Source organism: Amblyomma mixtum, chromosome 3 (assembly GCF_055824585.1).
Source record: "Amblyomma mixtum isolate Tamu chromosome 3, ASM5582458v1, whole genome shotgun sequence".
Taxonomy (NCBI): Eukaryota; Metazoa; Arthropoda; class Arachnida; order Ixodida; family Ixodidae; genus Amblyomma; species Amblyomma mixtum.
The window spans coordinates 191,384,687-191,396,712 of NC_143014.1; the positions used below are offsets into that span (position 1 = coordinate 191,384,687).

Sequence of the window (12,026 nt, forward strand, 5' to 3'; positions counted from 1 at the left end):
ACTGTGTCTCAATAGTTCCCCAGCTATAAGTCTTGTACATACATTTTAGGCCTGTACTTAATGATTTTCGTATCTTGGACATTGTTTGCGAGCTTTACCAAGACTTTTTTTTTAACACCTAATTTTGCTCAACATCGTGCTACGTAAACACTGACAACTTTTTTCTAAATGATTATTTTGAAATGAATTTTTCTGCACTCATTTCTTACATATGGATTCATGCAATGAACAGAGATAAATAAATTGATGCGAAATTATGTACACATTAGATCATCGTTGAATTGGTGTGACCAGTCTAGGTTTCTTTTTTTTTCAGTTTGTGCAGTTTTTCAGAAGTTACGTCTCTAGTATTCATCACATTACGTTTACCCTAGTTCACAGTACACTGTAGAGGGCATGCAAATAGCTACATAAATGCCAAAGCTTTCCTTAATTTGGCATTTGAGTGTTTACTTATCACTGTAACACGACTGGCAATCTTAATGCTTTCTTGTGCAATAAATTACATCCTAAATTGAAGTAAACATCTGGTTTATTTGGATTTAACGTCCCAATGCAACTCAGGCCATGAGGGACGCCGTAGTGAAGGGCTCCGGAAATTTCGACCACCTGCGGTTCTTTAACGTGCACTGACATCGCACAGTACACGGGCCTCGCCTCCATCGAAATTCGACCACCGCGACCGGGATTGAACCCGCGACTTTCGAGTCAGCAGCCGAGTGCCGTAACCACTGAGCCACTGCAGTGGGGTTGAAGCAAACCTTTGGGTTTTCTTTACACTGTGTGATCAGGCAAATAAAACATGCTATGTAAGATGAAATAAAATTTATAATCCTAACTGCTCATTAAACAAATTTTCTTTCATTTGTAGCTTCATAGCGGTCCTCCCCTCAAGGAGCTTCTTGGAACTCTTGGCGAGGCGGCCAAGCAGTGGCTATTTCATGAGCGTGTCATTTGATTTATTAACCACGCGTACTTCGACAGCGACATGCGAATAGCAGCGAGTGTGCTCCGTGAAGAAGCTCCGCGGGCGGTCTGAGTTATGCCAAAGCACGCCGCTTTCTCGGCGCACGGTGTCGAACGACGCCGTCGTTCGAGGTCTTATCCGCCGCCTTCGCCGTTTCAGCTAAAACAATACCCGCTCAGTCGTGCCGTCCTTATGCTCATTCAGACCGTGACGAGCTCGCCTATCGCTTCTATCGGTGTTGAGTCGCTGCAGTATAGGCACCGTCGGTGGCGCTCGGCAAGGACGGAACCCTCAATTTGCACTTCAATAGCGTCGCATAGCCGCGCGCGGATGTACCACACTGCCACCTGTGCGCGACGTTTCTTAACCCCGCGTGCTTCGCCTCCGAACGCGCTCACGTGATGCTTCACGAGAGCGGCTGCACGCTAGGATTGACGCTTGGCCTCGCCTGGACATTCGCATTCCGCTTGTGCGGCAGCTCCATCGTTCGCGCTGAGCGGGTCGGCCCACCGTGGAGACACGGCTCTGGTCGACGCCGAAGACGAATTCGGGCCGGCGCCGTTTCCGACTGGCCCTGTATGCGGCCTCTAACACTCGCGTGGCCAGTTGCGGCCGGTGATCTCCGGGTTGCGCCACTGCGTGTCAACGTGCACGGCGTCCTGAAGGAGGAAAAAATGGCGTGACGACGCTGTGGGAGTGCACGTGAATGGACGACCTTGCGTCAAAGTTTATGCCGAGGCACGTGAAGGGGTTGAGACGGGTAAGCGCCCGTCCTGACGGTCGCTTGTTTCAACGGTACGGCCTGGGATCATCGATAGCTGGTTTGCGAAATGATTGACGAAATGATGACGGAGTGCATAACGAGCTTGGTAATGGTTGCTGTGATGGTGATGGCGAACTCGTGGCTAACTACTAAGCGACGAGAATACACGGTAAGAATGCGACAGGAAAAAATAAATTACACATAATACCACCGTTAAAGGTATGGCGCTCGAATCTATGCGGCGTGTATGCCTGTGCGGCTGCAGTGGCGGGCAAACATTGTCTGGCATCTAACGTGGCTTACTTGCCTCCGTAGCGTACTGCTTCACAGCTGCGTCGCACCGGCACACCTTTGCGGCTTTTGCTGTGTTGGCTTGAGGACGCAACGGCATTCATCATCCGCGTATTTCGTCCTACATTTGTAAGGGCAACTTGCTCAAATTTTGTTTGGTCACCTTTTGTCCATAAATTCTCGAAGCACTGCGTGCAGGTAGACATGTAGTTGTAGTGCTAATTTGCGCAGAAAGACTGGACACTTGAGAAGGAAAGAGTAGCAAAATAGGTAACTTTACCGCACCGTGGCGATTGGATTCTTTAAATGTATCCGAATACGATGAATGCTGTACTTTTCTCTGGCCGTCACGAGGTGATTGACACCTAATGCATCTATGCTTGCTGATGCCTAGGTGCATGGCTGCACGCATCGCGCGAGGTGCGCCGCGTCAACAGCACTGACGATGTTGCAAGGAAGCATATACATATACTGTGCGAGCAGCCACTTGACTCAGCCTTGTGTGCCTTGACGGCTGCGCCCAAAAGCAGCGATAGTTTCTGATATATACTGTATGAAGCCAATACCGCGAGAACATTCCTCTTGAGGTATCCCACTCTCGCTACGTAACTCGGCGCATACCGTAAGCCGGCAATGAATTATTAATAAAGCTTTGGCTCAGACAAACTAAAACGGCAAATCCAGCTCTTCTGCTGTTCTTTTTTTTTCTTTCCATGCCTCACATGCGATTCCGCCTAAGTAGTGGATAAGCGGGGACGAGTTTAAGGGGGTTCCTACCTCCACTCCCAACACATTAAATCGGTCCTTGCTGCCCACAACGAATGCACACTCGAAAGCTGAGGCATAAAAAGAAGCGGAAGAACGCGATTGGCCGTTTTAACGTGCTGTCTGGCCTCGCCCTCTCCTCCTCCTCCCCCCCCCCCCCCCCTCCTTCCCCCCTGCGCAAGAAATTTCCTCTGGAACGCAATGACCCTTCTTTTACCTGGGAATGAAGTTCCGAAAATGCATGTTGCATATGGGGCAGCCACCCCCTCCTTTAAACCGCTCGACCGATGGACCCTTTGAGGAAATCTTAAGTCAGCTTCCCCGCGAGGCTTGCTTTCCAACCGAAATGTCTAGTTCTCAGGCGACACGCTCGCATTCGTTGTGGAAACGAAGAGATTCAAGTTCCCCCATGTGAGTAATGGCTCCGAGAGAGGTGTCGAAAGGGTACAATCGTACAAGATAGAATAGGTTTTGGTTTTATGGGATTGAATGCCCCAAAGCGACTGATGCTATGAGGGACGCCGTAGTGGAGGGCTCCGGATAATTTCGCCCACCTGGGGTTCTTTAACGTCCACTGACATCGCACAGTACTCGGGCCCGTCTAGCATTTCGCCTCCACCGAAATGCGACCGCCGCGGCCAGGATCGAACCCGCGTCTTTCGGGTTAGCAGCCGAGCACCGTAACCACTGAGCCACCGTGGCGGCTTACAAGGTCGAGTGCGGGATCGCGGTCAGTCTTCTGTGCCACTGCAGCAGAGGCTAGGCAGAAAATTGGAATCGACGGCCCTTTGTTCCCGTGCCGTGATGAGTGAGTTACCTTATGCAAAACTTTTGTAAAAATTTCAGCTGAACAATATAGACTGACCCCGCACCGTCTCTCCAACTTCCTGCTTTCACCCCTCCGCATTGTAGCCCGAACAACGAACAACACACAGCCCTACGACAATGGCCGACCTCCCTCCTTTTCCTGCCTAGCATTCGCAGCATGCAGCGCGCGACCGTCCGGAGTTTCCCTTTCCACGAAGAATGCTAGTGTGTCGTCTGGGTTAGGTATCTTTTGGTTGGAAAACAAGCCTTGCAGAGAAGCTGATTGCCAGATTTCGACAAATCGTCACTTCCAAAAGCCTTCTCTAAGAGTTGCTCTTAAATCAGCATTCGGCGGATGGCTGCGCGCCCCCATATATACCGGGTGTCCCAGCTAAAGGTAACCAAACTTTTAAAAAAGGCGAAATGTCCTAGTCCAGTGAAACCAACTGAGGGTTGTTCATAGTCGCGTGGCGTAGTCTTGAGTATTTTTTTCGCTCTTCAAAGTTCATTAATTAGTTAAGTTTAATTAGCTACCTTTTAATTATTGACCTCAGGAAGAAAGTGTCAATGAAAAAGTTTTAGATCGCCTCGAAAAACCGCTCGTAGTGCTGTTTCCGTCAAGTCACGATTTACGTAGCTTCATTTATTGGCCTTAAAAGAAAGTTATCACGTGACCAGCTGCTCGCTCACTTCTCTGCCCCAATGTGCACCCAAAGTCTCATTGAGGAGAGGACTTCAGAGAAAACGGATTTTATTCTTTAAGGCGCGTCTTGGGACGTTGAAGTGGCACAGTTGTCATGTGGAAGCTTTTTCATATTGTGCGGGTTATGGTTAAAGGCAGGTAAAAAAACTGCTTTACGTAAATATTACTTTGCTGCAGGTGTCTCAGTAAGCTGTTTCTCAAAGCGATCTACAACTTTTCCATTCACACTTTGTTCCTCAAGTCAATAATTAAAAAGTTAGTTAATTAAGCTTAACTAATTAGTCAACCTTGAAGAACGAAAAAAATACTGCAGACTAGGTCACGCGACTCTAAACAACCCTCATTTGGTTTCAGACGGCTAGGACATCCCGTGTTTTTTAAAAGCTTGGTTACATTTAGCTGGGACACCTGGTATATGCGTCGGTACCTTGCGCAGGTGCGAGCGTACGCCTCTCACTCGTGACGCAGGCGCAGTAATAATTTCTGGCGAGCAGAATGCGATGCCATACACGCGCACACTCACGCGAGCACACTCATCACGAAGCTACGTCGAAAGCGACCGCATTGTGCTCGCCGGGAGACAGGGCTCCTCGCAAGGCCTCGTCCCCTCCGCCGATGAGGCCTGCCGCTCTTCGGCCCCACAGCCACTACGCTCCTTGTGAAACGCAGTGCGCGCATCGGCCGGCGGCACTGCGCGTTTTCGCAACGCCCGCGGCATGCACGCTCGACAAGATGCCCCCGTCCTGTCGGGCTTTCACCACGCTGCGAGAGGTGGGCCGCGAGCGGCTGACGACGAGAGCTCTCCGACACCTCGGCCTTCGAACCCCTCTCGCCCGACGAGCAAACGGCGCCGCCGGCGTTCGCGGTCCTCGCCGCCGGCAGCCGCGTCGCGCAGCCCCGAGCTCTCGCCGGCGCTGGACCGAAGAGCGGTGAAGGTCCCAGCCTTCTTTCCGGCGCACGTGGTAACCTGGGACGGCCCGGTCAAGCCAAGCGAGGTCTCGCCAACGCATACATGCATGCGGCCGCGAGATTCAGGCGCAACAGTCGCCGCTTCGCGCGGAGCGAGGGGGTTACGGATAAAATGAGACGAGCTGACGACCCCAAACGAGTACGCCACAGGGGCTGTATCAGTTGCACTTAACCCCGCTGAAAGTCATTTGCAAGGTTCTCTTCTAGGTCAAGTAAGAAGAGAAAACTAAGAGGAATGATAAGTCGTACAGAGCACAACGCCGATATACGTATTTGGTTTAGGAGAGCTTTCAAAGAATATTTACAACGAAGACCAAGCAAAAAAAAAAATGGCTGGCGGTTTAGCATCGCTAACCACGAAATATTGTGCGAAAGCACAGTTTCTGCAGGTGGACACCACCGCCACGTACTTACCTGAAAACGCGATTGAGGTGTCCACTGACTTAGGAAGCCAGTTTTGCGCGTCTTCAACTCCAACGCGTATTGCTCCAGTGCCGCGTTTCTGCAGCAGTGTTGTCAACTCCAACGCGTATTGCTCTAGTGCCGCGTTTCTGCCACGGCTTTGTCCACGCCAACGCATGCAGCGCACATCTCTTTGTCACTACCGCCACACTGCTCAAAGCGCAGTATCAGTTTTACAGTAATATTAGTTAGTGATGAAAACAATGTGGAATGCACAGAGAGAGAGTGTGTGTTGCAGTTTAACACGAGGTGTGTTCCGCTGCGGCGATAGCGTAGTGCTTTCGCGCAGTGGCCAGCGAGGCTGATCTGTTTGCGCCGAATCTCAGTCGCGGTTGTTTATTTGATTTATTTTTTATTTATGTCTTTCACATGGCACACACCCCCAAACATCGCAAGATCTTGCTCGGGTGTATGCATCGGAACAGTGTTTTCGCACTAATAACCGCAGAACTTAGAGCTGTTGAGAGGAATAGTGGCGTTAAGCAGGCGGTGAGCACTGCTATACCTACCTTCACAGTTTCCAGTATTGCACGGCAATTGCTACACTGTTCGTTTCTACTTCGTATGGAATAATGTGTTCTCCTTACGCCGAATGTTACGACCGGAACGCACGAAGAAATAGCCTGTAATAATTTAGGTTGATACACGGAGAAATATTATTCAGTTACCCCGAACAGTGTCTCAGCCGTACGTATGTGGCTAAATGGCTTTGGCATTCGGCTGTTGGGCTCTTGGTCGCGGGCCCGAATCCCGGCCGCGGCGGCTTCATTTCGATGGCGACGAAATGCAAGAACTGTCATCTGCTGAGATTCTGGTGTGTGTTAAAGAGCTGCAAGTAGTTGAAATTAATATGAAACTCCCTTCTTCAGCGTGCCTCATAGTCGGTATTAAGTGTGGTGCTTTGGAATGAAGGAATATGTCAGTTCGATTATCCTCGTGCATATAACCGACATCTGTACCAGAACCCAGGCTTCCCGTTCTTGGTATTTTTTTGCTGTTCGAAGGGGGAGAAACGAAATCCATTCGTTTGCAGGTATATTACAAGTGGCTAAGGTGTTTAAAATGTAAAAACTGCGCGGCCAAACACGTTGCGCAATGATTTTGACCGCTGCATGCCACCTGCCCTGCCGTATAAGCCGCGCGCATATATCATGACACGGAGCCGTCCCCATGGTGCTCTGCCTTCTCGCAGCTGTGGGCGCACCTGCGGCGTCCGTTCGGTGTGGCGGTGGGCATGCTGTGCCAGTTCGTGATGATGCCCCTGGTTGCATTCGGCCTGCTGACGTCTATGCGGCTGAGCGGCCTCTACGCCATCGGCATGCTCATCATGGCCTGCTGCCCCGGGGGCACCGTATCCAACGTGTTCGCCTACTTCGTCGATGGTGACGTGCCTCTCAGGTGAGGCTCCCCTCCGAAACCTGACGTGCGCCCAACTAGGTCCAAGCACGACGCGGATTCGAAAGGCCGGTTGGCGGTTGTGTTTTATCGGCAAGTTGCTCTCGGTCAAGCCTGCCTTAATCGGACACCTTGAAAACAGCACGAAAATAATTAGGTGTTGCACTGTACGAGGACGTTACTGACTCGAATCGAATATAGTGTGTGCAAGGCTGCAGAGGGCAGCCGGCTCTGTTGTGGTGCTGTCGCTATACCGAGGCCTAGTGGCATGAGAAGTGCTGCGATCGTTTTCACCGAGCGCAATCTCTCTCGCAATGTGCTCAAGGTTACAGGTACCCTCATGCCCTCTAACCTTCAGCACATTACCCAGACTGTATGTCGCCGGTGCTTGAGCGCGTCTTTTGTGCTAGACGCATTTCGCGGTGAACAATATTCAGCCGTTTTTAGGTTTTTCAGGATGAATTCATATTTTTAATCCGAACTTTTTGCACGCTTTCCAATAGCACAGGTGACTCCATTGACTCTCTCTTGCGACTGCACGCGTGAAAGTGTTCTACTGCATATAGGCACCCTGTCCTCTAAGGTTCTTGCAAGCTGTGGGCTTGCGAGAACCCTACATCTCCTAGGATATATGCAAGGTAAGGCCTTGATAATTTGCCTGCGCCCTAAAACACGCCTCAAGTGTGCGCTTGGCTGCTATCAAGCACCTCCCGCTACCGGTGTTGCGCATACAACAGAGGCTTCAAGCTCGTGTGCAGTGTTTCGACAGATAGCATCGGCATCCCTTTGCATACGAAGTACCTGATCCTGCTCCAGCCTCTGCAGTGTTTCTGCCACGTACGTAAGACCCCGCGTGCATTGTAATGCACACTTGTCTTTTGCGGCGTTTTCTTTTTTTTCCTAAACGCATAGGTTCTGCAACCAAAGTGCCGTAGCGAGTACTGGCTGCGCTCCCACGCAGTAACGTTTACAAGAGCTGTGTAGGAATAGGGACGCTCTGAGTATCCACTGAAGTTGGTTGCTGGGCAGTTACTGTGTGTATCACATTACTGTGGTATTTCGTGACGTACACGTGCAGCCCCAGAGGTTTGCTTCTGTGCCATGTAGTGGAGTCGTTGTGGCATCCGCCAAAGTTTTAAGTCTCGGAGAGGCAAAGACCTGAGTCCCTCTCGCCTTCAAGATATTTGAAACGCTGGCGACGCATAACGAATCACAAACCATGGTCCTAAATAAAACCCTCTGGGCTTTCTAATTTTGGCAAGGGCGGCACGCACCTCGGATAGACATGCACTGGAGTCAGCTGAGCATTCATTTCTGTTAAGAAACAATGCGCTTACAGCTTGTAGATGCTGATAGATTAATTATTTTAGATATTTGAAATTTGGCCCATACTCTGTGTTCGCAACTTGCATCACAACTTGGGAGGTTGAGATTGAGCTCGTTCGAGGCTTATTGGCTGCAACTGCACCGAGGACCATTTAGCATCGCCTCATTGTAGGGAAGCAGCTGCACTGTTTTCCACACTTCGTAGCAGAAAGTGCAGATACATCATTTCTCCTTTCTTCGCCCTTTCCTTTTCGTTCCTATTCTTCTCATCTTTTCTTCAGCAGTATTTCTGCCCCCTTCCCTCTCCTGCCCAAACAGTCACCGCGCCCCCTTACAGCCACAGTTCGTTGCGGATTCGTTCTTGTGTTTTACGTTGAGGAATAAGGATCTCTATGACAAAGCTGAGGCTTCTTTTTCTCCTCTTTCTTCATTTTTATTTTCGTTCCTGTACAACGTACTGGACGTTCCTTGGTAAATGCACCAACACCGTTAAAAGCTGGTTGCCACGGTTAGGCTTCTGGAACAAAATATAGGCCAACGCAGAAGCAGAAGCTGAATGTGGTTACCCCTCATGAGGACTACGCGAGATTATTCGACTGCGAAAGACTGCACGTTTAGACGATGGGAAAGTGAAGCATTAAATTCGTATACCGCGTGCACATGCGTCGATTCTTTCGCGCACACCCATGTTCAACGTTCTTGGGCAAAAATTCTGAATATTGGAAAATTGTAAGGTACTGTTACAGAAATATTGAGAGTAATGGTCCATTCTTCCAATGTGCAGCAAAATCTTTCTTTAACCTTTTTCCATCGCTCGCATGGAGCAGTCAAGACTGCCAAAGAAAAACAATGAGGAACGCTTTTGACGATAGAAAAAATTTAATAGAAAAAAAACCGCGAACCTTTTCACGGGAGATCTGCGCATACATTGCTTGTTATAGTGAAATCTTACAATATATGACAAAACTGCGCTCGTAAACACTTTCCAGTTCAAAATTTTTTTTTTGTCCAGATTTGTTTTGGGTATGCGTGCACCAAAGAGCCGAGGTATTTAGCGGCGCGTATTGCGAATTCAGCCATGCTGCGCTTACACTGTATCCGGCAAATACCAACTTCATTACCACGTCAGCTACATTGCCGCCTGTGGCAAAGTGGAAAGTTTTCGTGGCGGTCACGATTGGGCGTTAATTTATTTCTTCATTTTTCATTCTGCTGAACGGATAATGGCTAAGAGCTCACTCAAACGGACGTCACCTCCGGCCGTTCGAATGCGCTATAATTTCCCATTTTGTCTCAAACCTTCTCGTACCGTTGGCGAGCGCGCAACTGCCATCAGGCAAAGATAAAAGGAAAGATCGTGAAAAACCCCACTCTCGAAGGCGCTCTCGACTCGTCGTGTGAAAAAGAAAGCATCGTATAACGGCGCACTCAACGTAGTCCCAATGCGCGCGCTTGCTCACGCAGCGTCGCTCAGGCGTCGTTGGTTGCTCAACGGCGATGATACAATCTCCGGAGAAGCTGACTGACCTCTGCGAGAGCCGTGCACCTCGTCGGCTCCGCCGCGCGCGCCTCGTTTCTGTTTCGCGCAGCAGTACCGACAAGGAAGCGATACAGGGGCGCGCACTACGGACCGCCGTTATACGCGGAACAGCGCGGCTCATCGCATCACGCGAACGGCCGCTCTTAGCAGCGCGTATACCCGCCTCGCATACTAACTCGAACTCCGGCGCGCCGTTGTGCTTCGCGCAGATCACTGGCAGTTAACCATCTCGCTCGACGTACTCAGTGGCCGCGCCGATGACGCCCGCGGCTGCAGACACGCGGGCCGGGCGAGCCCCTGATAGTTCATGCAAATGTAGCCGGCGCGCGTGAAGGTCAGGCGGCGGAGTGACATGATGCTGGCTTGGCCACGCCCAGTGGCCTTATTGAGTGGCAGCGTCGATTCCAAACCGATCTCGCTCCGAGTCGTCAAAGATGACGCGAAGAGACACTCGGTGGGATCGCGCGAACTGTGCTGGGAACATTGTCCCGTCGTTAAAATGCCTAATGCGAAACATGCCACCGGCGGACAATATCGAGCAGAAAGGCAGCGACCGCTGGAGTAAAGTAGCGGGAATTTTTTGCCCCTGCTCTGATGATTTCTATTAACGCACCAAGAGAATGCACACCAGCCTGTATAGCTCGCGTTAGGCGTCGCACGAAAAAGCGTGCTTTGCAGCTTATCTCATTAGGCACTGCGGCTAGAAGATCAAAAACAAAGCAACCTGGTCGCTATTTTAGCGCTGTCTCAGATCACTGTCCTTTGTCATACGAAACCGCGAATTCTGAGGCGTTGAACTGAAGACAAACTGCTGTAATAAAAAGAGCTCTTGATGCTTTCCTTCTTCTGTCAGCTGCGTCCCACTCGCTGTTTTTAATGAGCCTTTCTGCTCCTGGCCCTGTGATTTACTCACACCTTCACAAAAAGAAAGACCACGTGCTGTCTGTCGCGTTTCCCTGCGAGTAGGAGGGGGGACCGACCAGCTTCCCGTAACGAAAGAATACTTTCAGCATAAAGAAAAATAAGCATCCAAACACCTCGCCGGCAAAGTTTTGAGTGGCAAAGCGTGTTTCCAAACCAATTGGCTCTGAGTGCGTAGGAGGAGCGGCTACCTTCTAGATGCAGATCCGAGCTATACAGGGAATTAGGGGCTGGCCGGTACGTCAGTTGGCACTGGCGTCAGTTGGTGCAACTTTGCGACTGTTACCCTTTGCACGTGGAGTAATATTGGCCTTTTACTCTTCTCTAATGGTGGCTGTTGCTCGTCGAGCTTCTCCTACGTGGTGCCACTCCCATGACGCAACTCTTCTGATCACCACCTGCTCGCTACGGTCGCCTGGAGCTGTTTATTTAGTATAGGTAGGTTAAAAATTGAGTTCGGTTGCGGTGTTCTCAGTGCGGGCCTGATGAAATTTCACAGACTGAATTCGGCGGTTCCTACAGGTTCTAAAAGTTGTTACGCCGCTAGATTTCGATGAAACTCAATGCATTTATTCTTATATTTAAGTTTATTACCCACCCATACGATTACATTCGGAGATACACCAAGCCCCAGCATACCCAATCAAAGATTCGGACTATACTCGTCTTTATCCCTGATCTTCACAATAAATTATATTCCTAAACTGATGCGGCTAAGGATGGAAGCTATATGAATTAATGACTTATCCAAAATCGTTGCACATGGTTACAGAGGAGCCGGGCGGAGTGAAATAGCGCTAGAAAAAAATTCGCCCAGTCCGACGGACACTCACCATGGTCCTTTTTGGTGGCAGGATAGGTTTAGGTTTATTGGGGTTTAACGTCCCAAAGCGACTGAGCCTATGAGAGACGCCGTAGTGGAGGGCTCCGGAAATTTCGACCACCTGGGGTTCTTTAACGTGCACTGACATCGCACAGTACACGGGCCTCTGGTGGCAGGATAGATTTCGGTATGTCCCTAAAGGGCCCACCGACATTATCCCACTGTGCACAGCTCGTAAAATTTTCGTACAGGATCCATGCCTCAAGGGAAAGGAGAAAAGGAGCCGTGACAACC

The 12,026-nt window shown here is 50.2% G+C and overlaps 1 protein-coding gene across 3 annotated transcripts in view; it reads left to right on the top strand.

Annotated features, from left to right (window-relative positions):
- Nucleotides 1–12,026, top strand: part of LOC149353063 (ileal sodium/bile acid cotransporter-like) — a 109,308-nt gene that overhangs the window by 43,892 nt on the left and 53,390 nt on the right. For all 3 annotated transcript variants that reach the window (XM_089582259.1, XM_089582260.1, XM_089582261.1), the window contains one exon: nt 6,920–7,125. In XM_089582259.1, coding sequence (XP_089438385.1) covers nt 6,920–7,125 — 206 coding nt within the window. The remainder of the gene's footprint in view (nt 1–6,919; nt 7,126–12,026) is intronic.